Source organism: Meriones unguiculatus, chromosome 10, assembly GCF_030254825.1.
Source record: "Meriones unguiculatus strain TT.TT164.6M chromosome 10, Bangor_MerUng_6.1, whole genome shotgun sequence".
NCBI lineage: Eukaryota > Metazoa > Chordata > Mammalia > Rodentia > Muridae > Meriones > Meriones unguiculatus.
In genome coordinates, this window is record NC_083358.1 from 108,507,133 (window position 1) to 108,532,943 (window position 25,811).

At 44.4% G+C, this 25,811-nt stretch overlaps 1 protein-coding gene and 1 pseudogene across 2 annotated transcripts in view; both read right to left on the reverse strand.

Annotated features, from left to right (window-relative positions):
• Positions 1 to 17,578: 17,578 nt before the first annotated feature.
• On the reverse strand, positions 17,579 to 23,189 carry LOC132656975 (small ribosomal subunit protein uS2-like; annotated as a pseudogene).
• A 1,098-nt stretch (positions 23,190 to 24,287) lies between these two features.
• Positions 24,288 to 25,811, reverse strand: part of Rnf115 (ring finger protein 115) — a 62,638-nt gene continuing 61,114 nt past the window's right edge. For both annotated transcript variants that reach the window (XM_060393048.1, XM_021656144.2), the window contains one exon: positions 24,288 to 25,534. In XM_060393048.1, the coding sequence (XP_060249031.1) occupies positions 25,403 to 25,534 (132 nt within the window). In that variant the 3' untranslated portion in view covers positions 24,288 to 25,402. The remainder of the gene's footprint in view (positions 25,535 to 25,811) is intronic.

Below are 25,811 nucleotides of genomic sequence, written 5' to 3' on the forward strand. Positions count from 1 at the left end.
AGGGACCTAGCACCCCTGGCATTGCAGAGAGCAAACCAACTGTGCCCATTCTCTTTCTGTGCTGAGAATCTTGACATGCAGAATAGAATGTGATGGCCCACCCCTGTAACCTCAGCTACTCAGGAGGTGGAGCGGAGTTTCCAGATCAGGGGTAGCCTGGGTCACAAAGCAAGTTTAAGGCAAGCCTGGGCAACACAGGGAGACCTTGTTTCTAATCAGTGCTGGGAGTATAGCTCAGCATTAGAGCGCTTGCAGAGCATTACAAGGCCCTGGGTTCAATCTCCAGCACCCTGAAATAAAGTACAACAATAAATCATTCCAATATAACAGGAAAGTCAGCTCTTACTTTCATTAGTCCCTGGGAGGGTTCACTTCCTCCTGAGCCTGTCGGTGGGATGAAGATGCTCCGGGGAAGGAGGGTGCACACAGCCTCGGCACCCGCTTGCAGGAGGCTCTGCCTCTCGCCGTCACAGTGCACCCTTGCTTGAACACTAACTTTCCTTTCACATGGATCACACTGGAAATGTCCTGGAGAGCAAAACAATACATCCTGAACTCAAGGTGTTCTGCATCAAGAAGGCCTGGGGTGATGCAGTTTCCCCAGCTGCTCTGAGGACAGGGTTTAGAAGGCGTCTGGGAGGGGGATCCTACAGGAGTCACAGAGGAGGCTGGATGAGGCTCAGGAGGTGATGAGCAGATGTGGGTGGATGGTCTTAGGTGTTCTTACCTTGGTATAAGGAAACAGTGCGGCCCTGTATTGGAGAAAGGCACATCTTTATGCTCATTGCAGAATATGGTTTTGTAATAGTGAGGGCTGCAGAGTCCGCTGGTCAGGCAGAGCTTTGGCTCTGGCCATATCTGCCACCTGGACTGAGACTCAATGGAAAAACACAAGTGACCTTGAGGAATTCAGTGTGTGGAGCAGGGGACAGTGGCTGAGCTCCTCATGCCCCATCTCTCTTCAGTGGGAGGCCTAATTGGAACAAGACTGGGTACCCCCAAAGGTCCAAGAGAAAAGCACAGGTTTTTCAGGACTCCACAGTACTGGGAAAATACTCTGCCTTCAAGCTTAAGAGGACAGAACTGGAGGTCAGAATTCTTGGTGAACCATTCAGTACAGACTAGAAATCAGAGCTGAGGCCTTTTCAAGACCTGTTCTGTCGGCCTGCCTCCCAAACCCAAGGTCGCCATTCTTGTCTCCACAATAACACAGTCCTGGCTCCCTCCTTGTCTTACATTACCAGAACTCTGGGCTAACGGCCAGCAGAGACAGGGGGCAGAGTGAGGATGAAATGCCCACGCTGCTTTGATGAAAGTGCCCTCTGGCCCCAGGATTGGTTTCTTTCCAGAAAGCTGTTGGCTGTGCCAGGGTAGCAGGTCATTCTTCTCTAGGGACAAAGCCAGGTCTCCTGACAGTCCCCGGAGCCAGGAGATGGACCTTCCACCCCTCTGTCCAGGCTGGCCCAGGGGCTTGCTCAGCACTGCCAAAGCAGCCCAAAGTGGTGGGAGCCCGGATCAGGCTGACTCCTCCCAAACACTGAGCCTCTCACAGAGTCAGCCAAGGCAGCTGGCAAACAAGGCAGAGAAGCAGTGTTTACTCCTCACATTCAGGCTGGGTGGGCCCCAGTGCCCTCACTGTCTGCAGGTCTGCTGTGGGCCAGTGCCGGGCAGACACTAACTTTGGGATCCTTGTGAGTAGTGACCAAAGAAGACAGGAGGCAGAACTGAGCTCCTGCAACTAATAAGGGAGGATGGCAGGCGGGACTCTGTCCACAGGGGAAAGAAGACATTAAAGTCATGCCATTGGGCTGTACATGCAGCTCAATGGTTAAAATAATAATAATAATAATAATAGTAATAGTAGTAATAATAATAATAATAATAATAAAATAAAACTGCTAGCATGCATGAGGATGGAGTTTCAGTCCCCAGCACTGAAAACAAAAGAAAACAAAACAAAGACACATGAAATAATTAAAGTGCTAAGGATATTTAATCTCCAAAGGAGAAACGTTAAGAAGGGTAATTAAGTTCTCGGCTGCTCTGGTTTTGTTTCGCTTTACATCCCAGGCTGCCCTCAAACTCAAGATCCTCTGGAATCCACCTTAGCACCCTGGTGCTAGGATTACAAGCTTGTGTTACTATGTCTAGGTTGAAATTAGCTTTCTTCAGAGATTTGATAGCTTCCAAAGTAAACAATGCAATGAAGTGATCATAATCGCCAATACTTACTGAGGACTTCCTCTGTTGAGGGCCAGGCTCATTGTTCCATATGCTGTGCCTCAGTTATCTAAATATCAATTCTTATCCCAGTTCTAAAGGTGAGGAAAATTCAGAAAGCATGAGTGGCCTGCCCAAAACCCTACAGCAAGTAAAAGAGGCAGGACATCAACCCAGGCAGTCTGGCCCTCATGAAGCACAAACATAATCCATGATCCACGAGCAGAATTTGGACCCACATCCAGAAATCCAAGGGAAATCTGAAGGCAGGTTGAGAAAAGGGTTTTTCTATAATAACTGACGAATTCAACAAAGACCTCAGATGAACTACAGAGACACTTGCTCATCTGAGTTCAGAATACCCAGAAATGGGAAACGGCCTAAATGTCCATCAACTGATGAACGCATAGTGAAAACGTAGCACATTTACCGCGGATTGTTATTCAGCTGTTAGGAAAAATGAAATTTGCAGATAACCAGATAGGGCTGGAAAAATTGTCCTGGTGGAGGTAGCCCAGACCCCAAAGGATAAATATGATAAGTAGTGTTGATGTTAGCTTTTAAGCCTTCAATATGTGCGCTACAGTCTGAATAACCAGAGCTTAGCAGGAGAGCAGAGGGAAGGCGAGGCTCTCCCAAGCAGGGGGAAATAGAATAAAGCGTTACAGAGAGATGAAGGGGAAACCAGAACAGGAGAATTAAATCAGGAGGGGAGGGGGAAAGGAGTAACGGTGGGAATCTGGGGAGAGACAGTCAACACCAAAGGCCATTTGAAAGACCGTATGGAACCCTTCTACTGCAGGTGTGCCTGAAATATATACATAGATGAAGGGATCTTACCGGAGTCCCTGAACTAGGGCAGAGAACGCCCCAACTGCAGATCTGACGCAGTGAAACCTCCAGCGGTAGGAATCGGTTACATGTTGTTGAGCTGTTGGCCAAAGGGACACCATGGAACCCCCAAACATTACGGGCTATTGCCAAGGCTATTGGATCTTCTCGGTGAAAATGGTCTCACATGCGTGTTTCAAGGGGTACAATGAGGCGGATTGTCCTTTTGGTTAAGAAGTTTATCAGAGCTGGGCATAGTGTCACATGCCTTTAATCCCAGCATGAGGGAGGCAGAAGCAGGCGGATCTCTGAGTTCAAGGCTGCTCTAGTCTACAGAGTGGGTTCCAGGACAGCCAGGGCTACACAGAGACCCAGTCTCCACCCACTGCCCCAAATAAGTTTAGTAGATGAGTTCTTAATGCCGTAGACATACAAACAGACAGGCAGAGACCAGCATCTCTGGGTTGTGAGGAGAGGTCAGTCCCCAGTGTCTCTGATAGACAGCATGTGGGAACATTAATGAACGCTAAGGCCTGTGAGGCAGAGTGAGTATCTTTCTCTATGGGTCTCAAAGGAGGAAGGTTCCATAGCATAAGCCTGAGGTCAGGCTACAGGAGAAGGGGATTCCAGAGTAGAAAAGTGTCACTCTTAGGGTGTGGGGCAGTTATGGAGGAGGAATACTCAAGGTTGATATGGACCCATTGCACAGGAAGGTGGGTGTGTCAGCATGATGTCAGGGAGGGTGTTCACCAACTCGTAGACAGGCTCTTACATGGGGTGACAGTCTCTCCCTGTATCAGCAAGAGTCCCGAATCCACACAAGAACAGAGGCTGCCGATGGGCCATAATCTGAGCAATACCTCCTGCGTGAGGATCACAGCCAGCTCTCAGGGAGGTGCTCCTCTGTGCCCATGAGCGCGCAGGAAAGAGCAGAATGATTGGTCATTGGCATAAACGTCCCTTGGGCTGGCTAAGATGTTTGGTTGTGGTTTTGAGGCAGGGTCTCTAGTCCGACCTAATTTATGCACAGAGTCTGGCTCAAACCCAGGGATTTGGGCATGGTAGACAAGCATTCAAGCAGCTGGTGTGAACTTCCCAGAAAGTAGCCGTTCCTACCTTAAAACTGAATCCTCTGCAAGACAGATTAAACTTCAGTGATCGCCTGGAGCTTAGGATGCTGCAGGTCAAGAGTCAATGTGTAGCTTTTCTTGAGCTATCTTTGTCCCCCAAACAGCCATTCCTCGACCACCATGCTGTCAGATTGACATCTCGAGACGAAAAGGCCTAGGACAGAGTTCTCCTTGCCTCCCCGCTGTTCCCACCAATGTACTCGAAAAGTGCCCTGATTTATGACTTTCTGTGAAATTTCGTGAAACATTTTCCACACTGGAACATGAAACTTGGGGTGGGTGACTGTCTTCGTTAGGTTTTCATTGCTGCGAAGAGACACCATGACCATAGCATCTCTCATAAAGGAAAACACTTAATTGGAGCGGCTGACAGTTTCAGCCCCTTATCATCGTGGCGGGAAGCATGGCAGCCTGCAGGCAGACGTGGTGCTGGAGGAGCTGACAGTTCTGCGTCTTGGTCCGCAGGCAGCAGAAGGAAGCTGTTTATCACACTGAGCACAGCTGGGGCAGAGACCTCAAAGCCCTCCTCACAGTGACACACTTCCTCCAACAAGGCCACACCTCCTAATACTGCCCCTCCCTATGGCCAAGCATTCAGACACATGAGTCTATGGGGGCCATTCCTGTTCAATCCACCACTGTGACCTAAATCTATATCCCAAGGCCATGATCACTCATATTTGGCTCCAGAATAAACTCTCTTACCTGCTTTGAGGTGAGAGCTATGTCTCTTCATCAACACTGAGATATGATCCTGACTCCTTAACTGCTTTAACCTGGGAATTTGGGAGTCTGAGAATCACTAACACAAATGTTCCTGCACATCATTACAGACTGGACTAGAAGACAACTGTGACTGTCTTTTACTTATTACTTACCTATTTTGTTTTTAAGACAGACTCTAAGAACCCTGGCTAGCCTTGAACTCAAAATCTTCCTGCTTCTGCTTCCCAAACGCTGTGATCCCAAGCCTGTGACAAGCCTGTGCCAGGTAGTCCAATTTGTCCAATTTAGTCCAATTAGTCCAATTTGGAAATTCCATAATTTGTTGTTGATTGTTAATATATACTATTGATTTATCTGGAATTAAACAGCGGTTCATCCTAAACAGCTGTACACCCAAATCACCACACAGAGACTAGGATGTATTTAGTTAACCTAGAGCACAATGCTGGGCAATAGTTATTCCATCCCAAACCTCCAAGCCAGCATAGCTTCCTCCCATTCACACTTCCACATTATACTTGCTTTTTAGTCATATCTTAGGTCCGATTTATCTCTCCTCATGATTCCAAAACCTCTCCTGTCAATCTCTGTTCTCCTACATCTCCCACTCACTTCCTTCTCTTCCCCTCCGGACCAGGATGTCCCACCCTCTTCTCTCCATTGCACAGCATTGGCTGGTTGTTTTATTGACAATATAGAGAACAAATGGTGGCATGTTTACACAGACTTGAGATAGATAATACTTAGAATAAGCATTACAATGCAATGTCTGGATTGAAAACAGATAGTGGGGTAGAGAAATCAGCATTTGAATGAACAAGGGTAAATTGTATACATTCCACAAGAACATTATACCAACAATAATTCTATAAAAAATAAAAATATAATTTACCATCTACCCAGTTTCTTTTTTTTCCCCTCCCTTTAAAAAAAAAAACAGATGGAATATTTACTGCTTTTCTCCTGACTACAATGCAACATTGGCAAAAGCATCTAACTGGACTCTAATACCTTATCCACTGTCACCGGGCAGAGGATAAGAATCTGGGACACCAGAGACCAGGCTGCTTCAGCAGTTCGTGTCCATCAGCTGTGTTGAGAAACGTGGAGATGAGGTGGGAGAGTCTCCTTCTGAATGTGGGTTCACATCAATGAAGCTCTGGATTCTGCTCATCATAGGAAGAAAGCTAAACACTGATGGATCAATACATTTCCGAAGTCTGTCTCATCTGAGGATGGCATCACTGAGGCCAGCCTTTGGGTCTGCAAATGTAGAGTGCTCTCCTGTTTGGGAACTGTAGACTATCACAGCAACAGTAATAACAATGCTCAGACTGCTCAGACCTCAGCCATGAAAACTTTCTACCAATGCCTGTCCTCATGGCACTACCTCAAGCTTCTGGATAGTCTGGCGTTAGTTGGCAATCATGCATGGCAGGTGTTTGCTTCTGAACCACAGGGCTTCCTGCTGTGCTGGGCTCAGAGTGGAACTTTTTACGCTACAAAAGAAAAGGTACTCACAGAAAAAGAAATACCACTTTTATCCCCAAGAGCATTGCCTTTACACCTTTCAATCATTCTATTACTAATGCCATCCTTATAAGTTATCAAGTCTCCATTTCCTAAGGCAAAGAAACCTACTTCAAGGGCTGGTTTGTCTCAGTTCTCTCAGAACCTTAGTGTATTTCTAAGGGGGGTAAGGGAGGTGGTAAAGAGACAGGAGAGAGGGAGAGGAAAAATTATAGGGGTGGAGGAAAGAAAGGCAGGAAGACGCTTTAGCTGCTGAAAACCCATTCTGCAGTTTTTCAAAGATCAAATGTGAAAGTGATTGAAAGTATGAGCTATGGCAGAAGTGGAAAGATAGTTGGGTTTTTTGTTTGTTTTGTTTTTAACAAGAACAAAAAGGAAAAAAAAAGTTTAGGAAGCAAGAAAACAAGCAGTGTGAGCTGCCAGCCTGAGAGCAAGGAAAAGCTTCTGTGCTCGGGTAAAGAGGCCTGCTGGGAACCAGGGCTCTGGGAGAAGAGACGGAATGCTTGACAGGACTGCTCACATGAGGTCAAGGTTTCCGTTAGGCCACTGAGAACCTCGCTTCTCAAAGAGAAAGAAATGTTCTCTGCCTCAGAAGCTGGTGGTGGCACACCAGCTTTAATCCCAGCACTGGGGAGGCAGAGGCAGGCAGATCTCTGAGTTCAGGGCCAGCCTGGTCTACAGAGTGAGTTCCAGGACAGCCAGGGCCACACAGAGAAACTCTGTCTCTAAAAATTCAAGAGCAAGAAAGGAAGTGAGGTACAGAGAGATACAGACAGACACAGAGAGAAAGACACAGAGAGAAAAAGAAAGAGGCTACTCATGCCATTCCATCAGATGGACTAGCATGCACAACCGTCCTTCTCATGGGCTTTAAGTCCTGGGCTGGCCCAGACATGACATAAATGGGAAAGAACCACAGCACATTCGTGGGAGGGAAGTCTCAGTGACTACTTTAGAGCTAAGCCTGACCATCTTAACTCACATAAGCTCTGCCGAATTCCCCCAGGCTGCTCTCTCTAGTTCTGTGCTCATGAGAAGACATTTTTATAGATATAAAGGAGATATAAAGAATTCCTGCAAGGAAGTTACTGGAGGCTGTCAAGCTTGTGCTAAAGCTCTCGGGCCTGGCCTGGATTGTGAGTTGCCTCTGTAGGGCGTCTGGAGGGGTGTTCCTGTCCCAGGTGGTAGGCACTGGAGGGGACACAAACAAAGGCAGCCTCTAGCCATGGCATGATTTGGGTGGTCAAAGCAAACCTGTAAATTCCCAGGTTAAAAAAAAAAAAAAAAAAGCTCAGCTCAGCTCTAGCTACTTCTTTCAGTGGGATGAGGCCTCTGCCTGGGAATCAGAGCTGGTTGTTAACCCAGGGTGTCTGACGGTCACATCACAAGTGGGATTTGTGAATGGCGGGGGATGCATCTTCACCTTTGTCAGTCTGAACTAGGGAGTCAGCATTTGCTTCCGTTAAGAATGCAGGCAAGGAACCACAGCAGACTCTGCCGCAAGTCGAAAGCATGGGTATCTCCAAATCTTCTGGCAGCTTCACAGCTTCCTTCACTTCATTAAGCCAGGCAAAGGCTACACCACTCACTGGCTATGAGTAGCTGCTCTTGCAGTGGACCTGGTTCACCCGCGTGGAGCCTCACAATCATCTCTAACTCCGGTCCAGGGGATCCAGTGCCCTCTTCCGGCCTCCATAGGCACAGGCACACAAATGGCGCACAAGCAAGCAGAACAGCCACACACATAAAATAAAATATTTAAAATTTCAAGAGAGAGCCTATGATGGCTGTCGGATGGACACTAGCTCCGAGGAAGGCTGTGCGTTACTTTAGTGTACATCCCTCATCTTCTAACAACTTGTTAGAAGATTTGTTGCCTTTGTTATCCTGTACGTCTTGTTTTATTGTTTTAGGCTCATTTTGTTTGTTTGTTTGTTTGTTTGTTTTACATGCTATGAATGTTTTGCCTACACACAGATGCACACACACACATGAGCCTGGTGTGCACACTGGCCAGATGACGGTGGTGGATGCTCTCACGCTGGAGTTACAGACAGACCGCTGGGACTCAACCCTCTATCCTCTAAAGAGCATAGAGTGAGCGCTGTTAACATCTGAGCCATTTCTCCTACCCAATTAATTAATTTTTTTTTTTTTACAAAGAGCATTCTAATCAATTTATTCCTCTACATGTAACTGTAAGTGACTTACAACCGTACAGAAATGTGTTGCAAAATAAATTAGAAAGCAGCAAAAGCACACTGTGGCCCTATATAAAACTGCACAGGTTGGCAGATGTATTCTATAGGATAGCTGGCTCTCCAGTGTTTCCATACATTCTCAGAAAGAAACAAATTACCCAAGCTTAAAGCAGAACGAGACAAAGCACGTGCTCTACTAAAACCACCGCTGAAGAGCTGGCTGCGTTCCTGTGCACACAAGCTCCGAGCGCGGCACCAGGTCTCTAAAGGGCCCCTTGCCACCTTGAAAATACAGCTCGTGTTGCATTTATTTGGCGCGAGTATACACACGAGCTGCGCGTGTGACGGGCGGAGGACAACTTTCAGGGGTCGGCTATCTCCTTGTACCGCGTGCAGAACTCAGGTCCTCTGGCTGCGTGGCAAATGCACTTACCAGCTGAGCCATCTCGCCGCCCTCCGTGGTCCGCTCTGAGCTGTTAGGAAGCTCTGCTCCAGCTCAATGCAGAGGCCAGAGCAGCTGGCTGAGCGCATCTAGCAAGTGCTTCCCCGCCTAACGCTGCTTTCTCCTAATTTTGAGACGAGACTGCTGTCCACCATCTCCTACCAACGATTTCTGAGCCCAGAAGCCCCTGAGGTCGGAGCAGCTCGCTGCGGAGGGCGGTCTGGGGCAGCGAGCGGAGGATCACAGCCGGGGCTGGGAGGCAGCGCTCTCTAGCGGCGCCAGGCGCTCTAGTAGGCTGTATCCGCCCGTGACCCACCGACCACCAGCTTGCCGCATCATCGTCACGTCTGCCAAGAGTATCCTCACCCCAGTCGCCACACCCCACCCCCGCTCGCCAAACTCCCTTCCTCCGCTCGGCTGAGGAGCCCAAATGCGCTTACGCACTCTGGTCCAACCAGGCCTCACCACCGCAAAGCCAGGACCAGCTCCCCGCAGCAGGACGGCGGGTCTGTCCCGGAGTTGGAAGAGGTCCCTGCTTGGCCCGTCACATCCCATTGCACCTGCCCCCGGGGAACAGCCTCGCATCTGGCACAAAAGCCTAAGAAACTCGGTGATGCCGCGGAAACTAGATTTAAAATGTGCCTGCGTTGTTTTTGACAGCTAAGCTAAGCGTACTGAAACAGAATTTGACCTTATGATACTGGGTGTCTGCGATGTGCTCGCTCGACTAGCACACTATCCGGTTTTAAACGCTTTCATTTTGCTCAGAAGACTGGCTGTTCTGCAGTGGTTTGATGGAAAGACTTCTGTATTTCCATCGGGTTCTTAATTCTTTACACCTTTATAACTTTTTATCTCTTAACAGTTGAAAAAGCTATGTTGAAATATGGGCATCATTGTAGTTCCCACTTCTTCCAGCAGTTTCTTCAAATTTTAGTTTCTATAGTTGAGGGTTATTACCTAGGTTTTGGGCCATCTTTTTAATTTATTTTTATGCATGTTTTGCCTGCATGTGTGTCTAGGCACCACATGCATGTTCTGCCTGAGGAGGCCAGCAGAGGGCGTCAGTATTCTTATGTATTTCTTTATAAAACTGTATTTTGCCCTCTATTAATTTAGTTGTGCTAAATTTCTTTTTGCCTAGTACTTAACTACTATTTTCCCATCATTTTAGTTTTGAATTTCCATGTCATTACTCTTTTCATGACACTTATTCCTATTTTAGTGTGTATAAAATGCGAGCGGCCCCCGGCACTTGTGTGGAGGTCAGAGGACTCGAAGAGCCATCACCCCCTGATATGCCAAAGCTCCTCTTTTGAACCTGGAACAGGGAGCCACACAGAGATAAGAAAAAGGCAACACCCTGACGTCAGCCATGTTGACAGCACTCTCGGTTCAGGCTTCCTGCGAGTAAAGGCCTGGGGGATGCTGGTCACTATTTTTCCCAAACGTGAAAACCAGCATGTGGGTGAAACTGCTTTAAAGGACATAGAAACTGCTTTAAAGGACATCCAGCTTTCACGAGGGAGATGCAGGGCTCGAGCAGCCTCATGGTTTGTGAACGTAAGTTTCCCTAGCCAGTTAAGCTACATTCCTGTTCATCAATGTTATTTCTTTAGGCACAGTACAAACTCAAAGGGGAAACTGAGTCCAGCCTTGCATTATCACCACTCCCTTCAACTCCAAAGTCATCCTAGAACAACAAAACTCTCTGCTCCCGGTTCCCTTTGTTAGTCAAGAACAAAACTTTAAATGCAATTATTTGTTTTCTCCTGTATTGAGGAGCTTTAAAGGTACACAAAGGAAAAACAAACACAAAGCTAACTCATATACTACTTATGCTATGAAGCTGTGTGAGAGACAAATTGAGACGTGGTATCCCCATGTGGCCCAGACTGGCTTCCAGCTCAGAGCCCTGCCCCAGGCCTCCAAGCTGCGGTTACAGCTGCGAACTTGTCTAGCTTTTCCTTTCCTTCATCTTTCTCCAACTCAAAACTTAGTAGGATCACGGAAGAGGCGGTATTCAGCAAACAAAGACATACTTATTTTCTTGGGCCTTAGCAATATCATGGAGACCAAGTCGTAATGCTTTCTTTCATGTAAGGAGTTTCCCGGATTACTGTGCCTCCAATGCAAATATACAAACAACAAATAAAACGAATATGAAAATAAATGATCAAACTAAGCATGGAAGCACACACCTGCATTCCTAGCACTGGAAGGAAGGCAGTAAGACCTGAAGGTCCAAGCCAGCTTGGACTGTACAGTGAAACATCGTCTCTCAAACAAAGATAAGCTTGGAGTCTGCTTCGGTTGGTAAAGCGCTTCCCAACATTCCTGAAGCCCTGGGTTCCAACCCAGCAACACAGAAACTGAGCATGGTGGCACACTCCTGTGATCCCAGCACTGAAGAGATGACAGCAGGAGGATCAGACATTCAACATTGTCCCCAGTTACAAAGCAAACTGGATGTCAGTCTGAGCTACATGGGCCTCCTCCCTTCCTTCCTCTCTCACACACATATGCGAATATACACACACTAAGATAAATGTGGGTTCAACTGATCATAATGTATGAACCCTTAAGTCATTTATTCTCACTCCTTAGAAATGACAAGGTTTTACTTTTACTCTAAGTGAACCTCTACCATCGACCACATAACAAGGTACCTACCTATCCAAGCCAAGTGTCCTGTAGAAGAGAAGTCATGGGAAAACAGGGCCTAAATATTTGTGAATGAGAGAATCAGGATGTGAGACTCCAATTTTTCCTCTGAATGATTACTTGGTTGTTGTAGCTAATTTTAAAGTATGGTCTAATAATGTCTGTTATTAGCCCTATAATTATTACGGCAGTATTATCTAACCCACTATTATAATCAATAAAAGACACAGACACCTGTTGATTTTAGAATTGCCTGATTTCACCTGGGGCAAGGCAGGTACCTCCAAAACACCTTTACCTCCCAGCCCCCACCCCGCACCATCTGCTCTAATGATTGCTGTCTGGGCTACTTTTTTTCCCCGTGCATAATCTCAAAGTACTTGCTCGTGTTCTTCATCTGGGCTGCTTGCCTCCACCACACTCATCTGGCCGTGAGCGCCTCTCCATGCTGGCCCACAGAGGCAGCTCTCTGCTTCCTTCCGCTTCCCATACCAATCTCCTTCCACAGACCCTCCTGTCCCCGAAGCCCTCGAACCGTAGCCATGCCTATCTCCATTTTGCCCAGCCCAGGAGTAGGCCTTTTATTGGTCAAACAGGGAGGCAAAATTCTACAGCATTACTTGGGGTACAGGACGGTTTGCTCGTTAGAGACAGCAAGCAGACCTTGGGGGCGACATAGTTAACAATCAAACACAGAGCACCAGACCATGCCGTTACCCCCAGTGACCACCATGCCTTTTCTTCCTCCATGATGCAATCTTGTATATGCACATGTGTCTGAGAGTGTACATATTATCTAGATGTACACGCAAGTGAGAGAGAGAGAGATGAATAAGCAATGCAAAGGTAAAATCCAGGGTTTTTTTTCCTAATAAATATTTAATGAAAGCAAGATAGTGAAACTGGAAAATAAGCTCTTCTGGCCAGGGGGTGGTAGTGCAACTATTGGATTACCAGAGTATGTTCAAAAAATCTGTATTTCTATTGAGATGAGGGTATTTAATCTATAGTCATTTCTACATCCTTTTCTTTTTCAGACTGTGTTTGTCCTCTTTAATGATGCATGCATGTATGTCTTTATGAGTATATGTCATATGTATATGGGTGTCTGGGGAGGCCAAGAGAGGGCACAGCATCCCGTTGGGCTGCACCAACAGGCAGCTGTGAGCCACTTGAGAAGGGTGCTTGGAACTGAATTTGAGTCCTCTGCAAGTGCATATGAGGTCTCTCTTCTTTTCCTCTGAAAATAGTTCGGAGCTGGAGAAATGGTTCAGTGGCAAAGAGCATTGGCTGCTCTTCCAGAGGACCTAAGTTCAATTCCAGCACGCTCATGGCAGCTCACATCTCTCTGTAAATCTGTTGTAGGGGACCTGACACCCTCACACAGACAAACATGAAAGCAAAATACCTATGCATATAAAATAAAAATAAATTATATTTTAAAATAGATTTTTCCTTTTCTTTTGTTTTTTCCAAGACAGGTTTCTTTGCAAAGCCTTATGGCTCTTCTGTAACTAGCTCTGTAGGCCACACTGGCCTCACAGAGATCCACCTGCCTCTGCCACCTGAGTGCTGGGATTAAAGGTGTGGGCCACCACTTGCCTGCAATTTATCCTACTTATAGTTTCCCCTCTTTCTATCCTTCCAGTTCCTGGCAACTCCTCTCTGCCCTCCAATCCACTTCATTTCTGTCTGTCACTAGAAAAGAACAGGCTTCTAAAAGATAACAATCAAGCATGACAAAATAATATAAGATGAAGCATTGAAATTGGACACGGCAACCCAACAGAAGAAGACTCCCAAGAGCAGGCACATGAGTCAGGGACATTGTCTATGAGGATACAGTGTGTTCCCAGTCAGGAGTCCCATAGAAACACTAAGCTAATAGCTATAACAGATAAACGGAGGACCTGGTCTAGACCCCTGTGGCCCTGTTTCTGCTGCTTCAGTCTCTGAGCTCTTATGCACCCTGCTTAGCTGATTCAGAGGGCCATGTTCTCCTGGTGCCCTCCATCTGTAGCTCTTACAGTCTTTCGGCCTCCTCTTCTGAGGGTTTGTGAGCTCTGCTGATAGAGACTGCCTCTCCATGGGATGTCTGGCCGTGGGTCTCTGCGTCTGTTCCCATCTGCTGCTAGAGGATGCCTCTCAGAGGACTGGATAGATGACTCATAGACGCATTGATCTGCAAGTACAGCAGAATATCATTAGAAGTCATACGTTTTTAAAGGCCAGCAGTATTTGGTTTTGCCCTATGTCTCTGGGCTATCTAGTCTCTACGTCTTGGCTACCAAAGCAGTGTCAGGCATTGGTTCCCTCTTGTGTAGTGGGGCTTAAGTCAAATAAGACACTGGTTGGCTGCTCCCACAAGCCGCGTGACATCATCACCCTAGCATATTTTGCAGTCAAGACAAATCGTAGATGAAAGGTTTTGTGGCCGGGTTGGTGTCCACATTTCTCTTTTGGTAGCCTGCAGAGTACCTTCCTACAACAAAGAGACTAGAACATAAGAATGAAGAGTTCATGTAGACGTCAGCTCAACTCCATGTTCAAGGAATTATGTGGGCATTGGCCTCGGCAATGGGGCCCTGCTATTAGTCTGTGAAGAGCAATTCTTTGTATTATCAACAGCCTGGGTTGTTTGAAGATTTCCATGGGACCCCCTTGGCCAACAACTCAATTACATGTAACCCAGTCCTGCCTCTGGACTTGTCTGACAACAAGAAATGGCCACTTGAGACTCTGTAACCCCCCAAAAATCCTCATTGGGATCACCTTCATACATTCCAGGAAGTTCTGGTTTCCACATCACCCCCCAATTACAGCCATCTCTGCCAGAACTCTCTCCCAACAGCCTATCTCCTCCTCCACCTGCTCCCTCCTTTCCCAGTCCACCCATAAAATCTATTCTATTTCTCCCTCCCAAGGAGATCACCTAGACCCCTCCTCTTTACGTAACCTCTCTGGATGTATAAACTGAAGTTTAATTATCATTTATGTAACAGCTGATATCCACTTATAAGCAAATACATACCATATTTATCTTTCTGGGTCCTGGTTTTCTCACTTAGGATGTTTTTTTTTTTCTAGTTTCATTTATTTGCCTGCAAATTTCAAAATGTCATTTAAAAAAAAATACCTGAGTAATAGTCCATTGTGTAAAAGTTATTTAAAAAAAGCTGCAGTGAACATGGTTGAACAAGTATCCTTGTGGTAGGATGGAGTGTCTTTGGGGTATATGCTCAAGAGTGGTATAGCTAGATCTTGAGGTACATCGATTCCCAACTTTGAGGATCTGCCATATTGATTTACATAGTGGCTGTACAAGTTTGCACTCACACCAGCAAAGGAGGAGTGTTCCCCTTGTTCAACATCCTCACCATCATGAGCTGTCATTTGTGTTATTGGTTCTAGCCATTCTGACGGGTCTAAGAATCTCAAACTAATTTTGATTTGCTGATGGCTAAGAATGCTAAACATTTCTTTGTTTATCAGCCATTTGAGTTTCCTCTATTGAGAATTCTGGTTAGGTCTGTACTCCATTTTTAATGGGATTATTTGGCTTTCTGATATCCAGTTTCTTGAGTTCTTTATGAACTCTGGATATTAGTTCTATATTGTGGGGTTGGCCTGAAGCTAAGGGGTGGCAGCATGCCTAAAGCTCTGGATTTTCTCACCCTGAGAGCAGCAGGGGTTTGGCTGCTCTCCTGCCTAGCTCTGTCACCAAGGACCCCAACAGACAGGCTTTCCCAGGAGTGGACATCATCCAGTGTTTGTAGCAACTGATAAGCTCATGTGTCTCTAAGGCTACAAGGGCTGGATGCTGTCTATCTGACCATTGAAATATCCTGGGCTGGACTTCCTTTCTTCTCTGTATGACCTTTTAAAGTTCCTTCTCCTGCCCCCCTCCCACTTCTGAGTATGCAAATGAAGCATCCTCTATGTTCTTACTTCAACCAATAACATACCACCACATGGACCCAACCTGGAGTATAGATAGCCCCTGTCCCCTCTTAATAAATGAGCTGTCTTCCTGCTTGGCTGTGTTTGCCCTCCCTCTTTGTCCCAGCCATGCTTCCCCGACACCCTCCTCCCTCCCCCAATTAGGCTAGTACGAAATGGTCTGACCATATGGCAGGAAATAAGCCCGGTACTCTATCCAATATGGAATTGATAAAAATCTTTTCCCATTCTGTAAGCTGCTGCTTTGTCCAGTTGAGTGTTCTTTGCCTTACAGAAGTGTCTTAGTTTTGTGAGCTCCCATTCATTAATTGTGGATCTTAGTACTGTGCTAACCACGTTCTGTTCAGAAGTCTTCTGGACCAATGTGTTCAAGACTATTCTGCACTTTCTCCTCCATCAAGTTCAGTGTATCTGATTTTATGTTAAGGTCTTTGATCCATGTAGAATTGAGTTTTGTGCAGCACAGGGTAATAGGTAGGAATCTATTTACATCCTTCTACGTGCAGACATCCCATTTGGCCAGCACAATTTTTGAAGATGCTGCATTTTTTCCAGTGTGTATTTCTGGCTTCTTTACAAAACACCAGGCATCTATAGGTGTGGATTTATGTCTGGGTCTTCAATTCCATTGACCAACATGTCTGTTTTTATGCCAATACCTTGCTGTTTTTTTATTACTGTACTTCTATAGTACAAGTTGAAATATTGTATTTCAAGCATTCTTTTACTGTTCAGTATTAGTTTAGCTATCCTGGATTTTTGTATTTCCATAGGAAGCTGAGAATTGTCAAGATCTGTAAATAACTGTTGGAATTTTGACGGTGATTGCATTGAATCTGTAGATTGCTTTTGGCAGGATGGCCATTTTTATTGTTAATCCTTCTGATCCATGAACATGGGAGATCTTTTCTTCAAAGACTTGGAAGTTTTTATTATACAAGACTTTCACTTGCTTGGCTTGAGTTACCCCAAGATATTTTATATTACCCGAGGCTTTATGAAGGGTGTTGTTTCCTTTATTTCTTTCTCAATCCATTTGTCATTTGTATATATAAGGGCTACCTTTTGGGGGGGGGCGTTAATCTTGTATCCAGCTACTTCACTGAAAGTGTTTATCACCTGTAGGAGTTCCTTAGAAATTTTTGGGGCCACTAACGTGTATTATCATATCTGCATGTAATAAGAGTCTTGGTTTCTTTAAAAATCCATTTCTGTTATGTGGATATGTTTTTGTTTTAATCCCAGGTGTGGAATTTGGTGTTGCTTCAGTTTGTCCACATTAACTATGATTGTCTCATGCTCTAGCAGGGGTGTAATTTGTGCCAGCTGCAGATAGTTTAATTCTGAGAACTTGTGAGAATGTAGAAATGCTAGAACCCCAAGAGACTCTGGGGCAGCTGCTGCTGCCCGCTGCTGCCGGTTCATCCTGCGGTGCTTTCACTATTGCTGGTTTGCTGGACTGCTGGATATCCTTATGAAGACTGGACTTGCCCCAGGGAACTAAGTCCTAAACAGCAGGACGTAATCTAAAGAGAAAGATGCAGCCCCTTCCCCCTCTAACTTTTTTTCTCTCCTACCTACTGTTGCAGGGTTGAAAGGGATTAGAACGGATAAAGGTTGGAAGGGAGGTAGACATATAAGAACCCAAATCAAATAGATTTTTTAAAAAGCACCTACACCTGCAAATAATACTTTTGACTTCTTTCCAATTTGTATTCTCTTGATCTACTTCAGTTGTCTTATTGCTCTAGCTAAAACTTCAAGTATTACATTGAATAGATTTGGAGAGGATGAATAACTTTGTCTTGTCCCTCACTTTAGTGGAATTGCTTTGAGTTTTTCTCCATTTAATTTGATGTTGGTTATAAGCTTGCTGTAAATTGCCTTGTGTTTAAGTATGTCCATTGTATCACTAATCTATCCAGGACTTTTATTGTGAGAGGGCATGAACTTTTGTCAAAGGCTTTTTCTGCATGTAATGAGATGATTATGTGTGTGTTTCTTTCAGTTTATTTCTATTACAGACGGTGAACCATCCTGCACCTCTGGAATAAAGCTTACTTGATCATGGTGGATTATCTTTTTCATGTGTTCTTAGATTTGATTTGCAAGTATTTTATTGAGTATTTTGTGCTTATATTCATAATGGAAATTGGTCTGAAATTTTATGGGGTTTGGGTATGAAGGTAACCATTTCCTCATAAAATGAACTGGGCAATATTCCTTGTTTCTACTTTATGGAATAATTTGAGGAGTACTGGCCTTAACTCCGCTTTAATAGACTGGTAGAATTCTGCACTAAAACCATCTAGACCTGGGCCTTTTTTTTAGATGGGAGACTTTTAATGACTGCTTCTATTTCCTTAGGGGTTATAGGTCTGTTTAAATTGTTTATCTGATTTTTGTTTAACTTTGGTAGGTGGTGTCTATTAAGAAAATTATTTATTTCAGATTCTCCAGTTTGATGAGGTACAGGATTTTAAAGTATGTCTTTATGATCCTCTGCATTTCCTCTTGTTACATCTCTCTTTTATTTTTTATTTTGTTAACTTGGATATTCTTTCTCATTCTGTTAGTTACCTTGCATAGAGGCTTGTCTATCTTGCTGATTTTTCTCAAAGAACCAACCTTTTGTTTCATTGATTCTTTGTATTGTTCTCTGTTTCTATTTTATTGATTTCAAACCTGTTTATTTCTTGCCATCTATTACTTTTGGGTATGCTTCTTTCTGTTCTAGAGCTTTCAAGGGTGCTGTTAAGTTGCTAGTTTGAAACTGCTCCTTACTGCTATGAACTCTTAGCACCACTTTCATTGTGTCCCATAAATTCGGGTATGCTGTATATTCATTTTCATTGAATTTTAGAAAGTCTTTAATTTCTCCGTTTCTGTCTTGACCCATTTTTCATTCACTAGAGTTGTTCAGTTTCCATGAATATAAGCTTTCTGTTTTTGTTTTGTTTGTTAATCCATGGTGGTCAGACAGAACACAGGGAGTTATTTCAATGTTCTTGTTTCCATTGAGACTTACTTTGTATCTGAATATGTGATCAATTCAGAAGAAAGTTCCATGAGGTGCAGAGAAGGTATATTCTTTTGTTTGGGTGAAATGTTCTGTAGCTATCTATTGGGTCCATTTGGTTAATAATGTCTGTAGTTCCATTATTTCTTTGTTCAGTTTTTGTCTGGATGACCTATCCATTGATGAGTGGGTGCTGAAGTCTCTCATCATCAGTGGACGAGGGTCAATGTGTGATTTAAGCTGCAGTAGTATTTCTTTTACAAACACTTTCCCTTATGTTTAGGACACAGAAGTTAAGAATTGAAATGTCATCTTGGTGGCTTTTCCCTTTGATGAGTATGCAGTATCCTTCTCCATCTCTTTTGGTTAGTTTTGTTTTGAATTCTATTTTGATAGATATTGAATTGGCTACATCAGCTTGCTTCTTAGATCCATTTGCTTAGAATGCTTTTTGATTTTTCCTCCCCATCCATTTACCCTGAGGTGATGTCTATCCTTGATGTTGAGGTGTGTTTCTTAGGTGTAGCAGGATAGAGTTTTCAAATTCATTCTGTTATTCTAATTGAGACTATTGATATTGAGAAATATCAATGACTAGTGATTGTTGATTCCTATTATTTTGTTGTTGCTGTGGTGGTTGTGGTGTGTTTGTGTATACACATGCACTTTTCTTAAAATTTGCAAGTCATATTTGCACAGGTGGGAGAGCATATGAGGTCTTAACTCCTAAGCCATCTTCCCCAGGCAAGAAATTGCTTTTTCTGATAAACTAAAACATTATTGTAAGAAAAGGGTGAGTTAAACATAGCAACATACATACAAACATAGCATGTCATCCTGAAGTTTTCCAGTTTCCCGACGTTTCATATAATTTGAAAATAGGAACTCTGGGGAAATTTAATTTTAAATACCATGTCATTCATTTTCCTTCCTTGCAGCAACTCAGCCCTCACACTTTAAAGACCCAGGAGATGAGGCTAAGTGTACATTTCTCTGCACTTCACATCCAGCTCCCCAATTCCACCTGGCCAAACTAACTGTGGTGTTTAAATGAAACTGACCTCCACAAGCTCACAGACTTGAGTGCTTGGTCCTCAGTTGGTGGAGCTTCCAGGAAGGATTAGGAAATATGGCCTTGTTGAAGAAGTGTGTCAGTGATGGCCAGCTTTGCAGTTTCAAAAGTCTACCATTCTCCATTAGCTCTCTCTGCCTCCTTCTTGAGAATAAGGATACAAGCATTCAGCTATTGCTCCAGCTCCATACCTGCTGCCTGCAGCCATGACATCCACAATGATGGACTCTCTCTGGAATCATGAGCCCCAAATTAAATGCTTTCTCTTATAAGTTTCCTTGGTCATGAAAAAACACTTATGATATAAGAGGGAGATAGAAAGACCTGGAGGAGATAGGAACTCCACAAGGAGAACAGAGCCAAAGTACCTGGACCCAGGGGAGCCTGCAGAGACTGATACTCCAACCAAGGACCATGCATGGAGAGGACCTAGACTCCCTGGTCAAAGGAAGCCCACTGGCTGCTCAGTTTCCAAGTGGGTTTCCCTAGTAAAGGGTACAGGGGCTGTCTCTGACATGAACTCAGTGGCAGGCTCTTTGATTAACTCTCCCGGGGAATACAGCCTTGTTTGATCACAGAGGAAGATGATGCAATCATCTTTGAAGAGTCCTGATAATCTATGGTCACATAGAAGGAGAGGAGGTCCTCCTCTATCAGGGGGAGAAGAGGGAGAGTGGGTGGGACTGGGAGGAGATGAGGGAGGGGGCTGCAGCAAGGATACAAGGATACAATAAACTGTAATAAATAAATAATTATATAAATAAAATTAAATTTAATAAAAAAAACCTAAGATAGTAATGAATAGGAAAATGGGTTTGACTAAGCTGTCTGAAAAATTAGAACAGCAATTAGTCCCTGGGAGGGCAACAAGACTCTAGCCTACATAGTTTCCCAGCTTTCAAGTCTACCATGGTCTGAATGAACAACTAACTGTTTCAGAGTAGTGGATAAGGATATCTCTATCTATACAAATACAGAAGTGTTTATTTCTAACATATATAACAAGCAAAATCAGAATAGAAAAACCTGCTGAGCTCTGCCTAGAATTCAAAGGTTAGAGCATCAACACCAATACAAAGGTCTCATGATACTTCTTCTCAACTGTCAGTTTCTCACAAGCAGGACTCATCTGAGGAAAGCGCCTCAGTGTGGGATTGCCTAGATTAGGTCGGTCTAGGGACAGTTCTATAAGAAACATTTCTTTTTTTTTCTTTCTTTCTTTCTTTTTTTTGAAACATTTCTTTTAATTGGTTAACTGAGGTGGGAAGACCCATCCCAAATGCAAACGGCACATTTCATGTACTGGGCACTGAGCTGTAAGAACAAAGCGGGGTGCAGCTAACTGGGCAAGCAGGCATGCATGTTTGTATTCTCTCCCTGCTCAACTAAGCATGTAACTAGCTGCTTCAAGTTCTGCCTTGACTTCCCCACAGCCATGACTACCCCCTGAAATTTACAAGGCAAACAAATCTTTCTTCCCCTAAGTGCTTTTTTTGCCATTGCAGCAACTGAAATGAAACTAAGATACTACTAGTCTTCTGATGTGGGCACCGTATCTAAACTGTTTCATATTTAAGGATACAGCATTATGAAAATAAGCTTTTAACCCCAGCTCACATTCTGGTGTTAGAACAAAGAATATAAAATGTTTCTTCTGTTCGCTCCTAGAATGGAAGACACCTCTTACTGCCAAGTTAAAGAGAAGTTAAGCAAATACTCTATGTCATTGCACTGCAGTCTCTAGGCCAACCTACATTATTTACCAGAAATTAAGTTTTGCTCACACAGCATGAAAATCACTCCAGGCCATCATTTCCATGCTCCCTCCCTGCAATGGCTATGTAGCCATCTGACTAGGAGGCCCAGATACTCAGTCAAACATCATTCCTAGTGTTTATGCGAAGGCAGTTTTGAATAAAGTTAACATTTGACTCCGTTGGCTGAAAAGCAGCATATTACTCTCAAGCCCAAACAAAAAGGCTATTCTCTCTCAAGTGAGGGGGTGCTTTAATTCCTCCTACCCAAATGTCTAAGCTGGGAGGTCTGTCTGTCCTGCCTGTTGGGCTGGAACTAAACCAACTCCCCTTGGGTCTGCTGGCTTTCAGACTAGATATATATTGCTGTTTTTCTTGTGTGCAGGCCTTTAGACCTGGACTACAACCACACTCGCTGCTCCCCTAGAGCTCACACCGGCTCACTGAAGATCCTGGGACTGCTTAGCCATCATCACTGCACAAGTCAATTTCTTTTCTTTTTTCCTTTCTTTTCTCAGCTTTTAGGAACTTTATTTCCTTCCCCCTTTCTTCCCTTTGCTCAGGTGTCTGCAGAAGAGCTCAGGACCACTCAGTGGTGGCTCCAGCCCACTCGGTGGCCTGTGCTGTGGGAGCTGCTGACCAGTCCTCAGTGGCTGGCTGGGCACTCCCGTCTTCAGGAGGGAGCTGCTGGATGGGTACAGACTACACCTACACACCCTCAGACCAGTCTGCCACCTCTGGCTGAGCGGTGGTGAACTCAGGAGGTGGACCAGTCCATTCGCCCTGGAATTCTTCCTTGGTCACTTTCTCAGCAGCAGCCTGTTCCTCCCTCTCAATCTCCTCTGGGTCTCTGTAGAAGTAAAGATCAGGCATAACCTCCCACGGGTGCTCACGGGAGATGGTGACATGCATGCGGAGTACTCCCCAGGCCAGCATCTAAAACAGACCCACTGAGTGAGCGCCCTTGTTGTTGCATGGGACGGCACGGTCCACACAGCGCAGAGGAGAATCTGTGTTGCGCAGAGTGAGGATGGGCAGGCTGACGCAGAGACCTCCGTGAGGGGCTGGTGGTCAGCCCTGGGATCAGTCAACACCAGAAGCCATGGTTCCCTGAAGGCTGCTTGGATAGGGTTAGTGAAGGTCCCAGGTGTGAAATGGCCAGCAATTGGAGTGGCCCCAGGGACAGCAGCAAACTTCAGCACAGCTCGCTGGACAGTGCTCCTGGAGGAGATGAAGCTGACATCAGCGGGGTCCTCAATGGCAACAGCCCGAGCTGCAAGCAACAACTTCCCCCGACCTCTTCAGGTTTATGATGTATTTACCATCACTCTTCCTTTCGCAGATGTATTGCTCCATCTGAAAGTCTAGGCTGGTGCCACCTAAGTGGGTTCCTGGGGAAGGGAATTTGAAGACATCCTCCTTCTTCATCTGCAGGACATCAAGGGCTCCCGACATTGTGTTTTCCTTTAAGTTATGATGAAAATCAAGAACAATGCCTTATGGATTTATCCCTGGGCAGCGAGGAAAAGCGCCAATTTCTGGTTCTGTTTGTCTGAAGAACCCTAATTCCTTAGCATAAACTAACCTGGAAATCTGAGGTGCCTCCCACTATAGAACACTAAAAATTGAGTAGGACAAGTCTGGGAAACAGTAAAATGGCTTTATGTTCTCTTAGAGACCACAGAAAGTTGAAAGTAATGGAGTCTATGTAGTAACTGCAAGAGAGAGACAGATCCCAGCCTAGCCTAGATCCCTTATTTCTAGTTCTAGATCCCCAAATGTAACTGGAAACACAACTGTCTGCCTTGGCATCTCTGGACACAGTGAACAGATGAATACTTCTGAGCTATCAAAATCTTTCTGAGACAACTGATAATGTATTACTCAGAAACTGCAATATGCTCCAACTTCAATACAGCTTCCTACAGGTGAGCAATCAAACAGTCTTAACATAATTCTCATTTACCCTCATTCTTCTCCCAATCCAAAGTCATTGTGTATTTTCTGACTATATTTTATGGACTAACCACAATAAAACAGATCACACACACCCCCCCAAAGAAACACCCCCTACAAAGGCATAGCATGAGAGGAAATAAGAAAACATTTTCATCTCCTCTAAGCAATTTAATTATGTGTGTGCTCACATACACACTTTGGGAATACTGGGGGTTGAGCACAGGTCATTATACAAACCAGGCAAGTGCTCCACACGAAGCAATATACGCTGCCTCTTTTCTTTCACTTATTTTGAAATAGTCTCACTAAAAGGTCTAGGCTGGCTCTGAGCTCACTATGAAGCCCAGGCAAACCTTTAGATTGTTTTCCTCCTGCTTCAGCCTCCCAGATAGCTGGGATTGGAGGACCCATGTCACCAGGGCTGGTTTTTGAACCATACCTCTGACCACAACCTTTAGGGGCAGGTTATTAGTTCAGTAGGCCACTCTGCCATTTTTCCTTTTCCTTCCCAGTTTCTTAATCCTCTAAAAAAGTATAAAATACCCACACATTCACCCCAAATCAGAGTGTGAGTTATCAAAAAGCGGGAAAGGACTTCTAGCCAATAAAGAGACACAGCAAGTTGTAGTGAACTTGTCCTGATTGCCCTAAACTGTGAAATGCTGATGTCATGCTACAAATAGACCTACCTGCACACCTTTAGTGCCCTTTCTGGTACACCAACAGCTGACGGATATCTCCGTCATGTCCTTCTGAGATGCTGATGCTCAACAACAATCTCAACAATCTCCATTTATTCAGCTTTAAACACGTACAAAGCATATGTATGGGCATTGTTAGAACTTAAAGCGAGGTCTACCTTTCCCAGACTAAGTTGTTTTGGGCATGATTATTACATTAATCAGATTGATTCCAAGTACAGCTAGAACTGAACAGAACAGGAAAAGTTTCAGACATGAAAAATGAGCTTTACAAACTAAAATGAGACAACATAAAATTTTAATTCCTAAACAGTGAATTACCAAAACTCTGAACTAGAATAGAAGCGGTAATAAAATAATCCTATTTTTCTGAAGAAAATTATTGTAAGGTCCCTAGTATGAAAGACAGTAAACAGTGAGTTGATAGTCACTAAAAAACATTTCAGTAGTAAAGATTTCCAACCTCTGTCTTTCCATGACTATATACTACTCAACTTAATACCAAAAAGGAACCAAAATCAGATTTCTACCAACCCAAGACTAAGATATGCCATGTCGGTTTTTAGGGGAACTGTACTTCCTGAATTAAGAAAATCAAAGTATCCGATGACAGGCCACTTTCCCTTTCCACTGTGATTTTCCTTGATTTGCTCTCTGGAGATCAAGACAAAACAGTATTAGAGTCTCAGACTCCTGAATTATTCTTACCTTGCTAATGTGGTCAAGAGTAGGAACTCTTGTACAGTTAAGACAAAGAGACTTTCTATAACAGGAGCACAGGGCTCTGGATCTTCTTATTTGCTGCAAGATCCACTAATGGTGGGGTAGAGATGGAAGGAGGTAGAGACACCCATTACAAGACAACAGGACAGCAGAACCCTAGCTAGACTTTAAGGAATTGATTCTACTCAGGCAGGAGCAAACTGACATAATTAAGTTTCACACTTATAAAAGTATCACTCAATTCAGGAACAGGAGGCATTTGGCTGTAGACACAATTCCATCTGTAGGTCTTAACTTTAAATTTAGAGAAGAAATACACTCATTGCATTAATATTATGGGTTGGGATTTCTTACATGATTCCTAAATCCATCTACTATTTTGTTTTTTTGTTTAGTTTTGATACAATTTACAGCTATGATAACAAGACTAATTAATACAGGCAGCCCTGGTTCAGGTGAGGTCGTTAGTTTTAGAAAGTCCATCGGTCGTGTAGCTGGCTGTCGTTGCTAAATCTGTTGCTTGCAGAGGCCTCAGAGCTTTGGGTTTGCCGAGTAGAGTCCTCACCATTTAAGCTCTTCCTACATACTGGGCATGTGTCGTGCTGAAACAAAATGAGATCAGTCCATGTAAACACTATGACCTGAGAAGCTAGGAATACCAAACACTCATACCAAAGCCCCAAATCAAGCTGGGGAGATGGCTCAGTCAGTAAGAATTTACAAACAAATGGAAACATGTAAAGTGCCAGTGATAGGGGTTTGTAATCCCGTCACTGGGGAGGCAGACACACAGATCCCTGGCGTTTGTGACCAGCCAGTCTCATCTGACCTTCAAGTTCCAGGTCAGCCACCCAGAGACACTGTCTCAAGAAAGTAAGG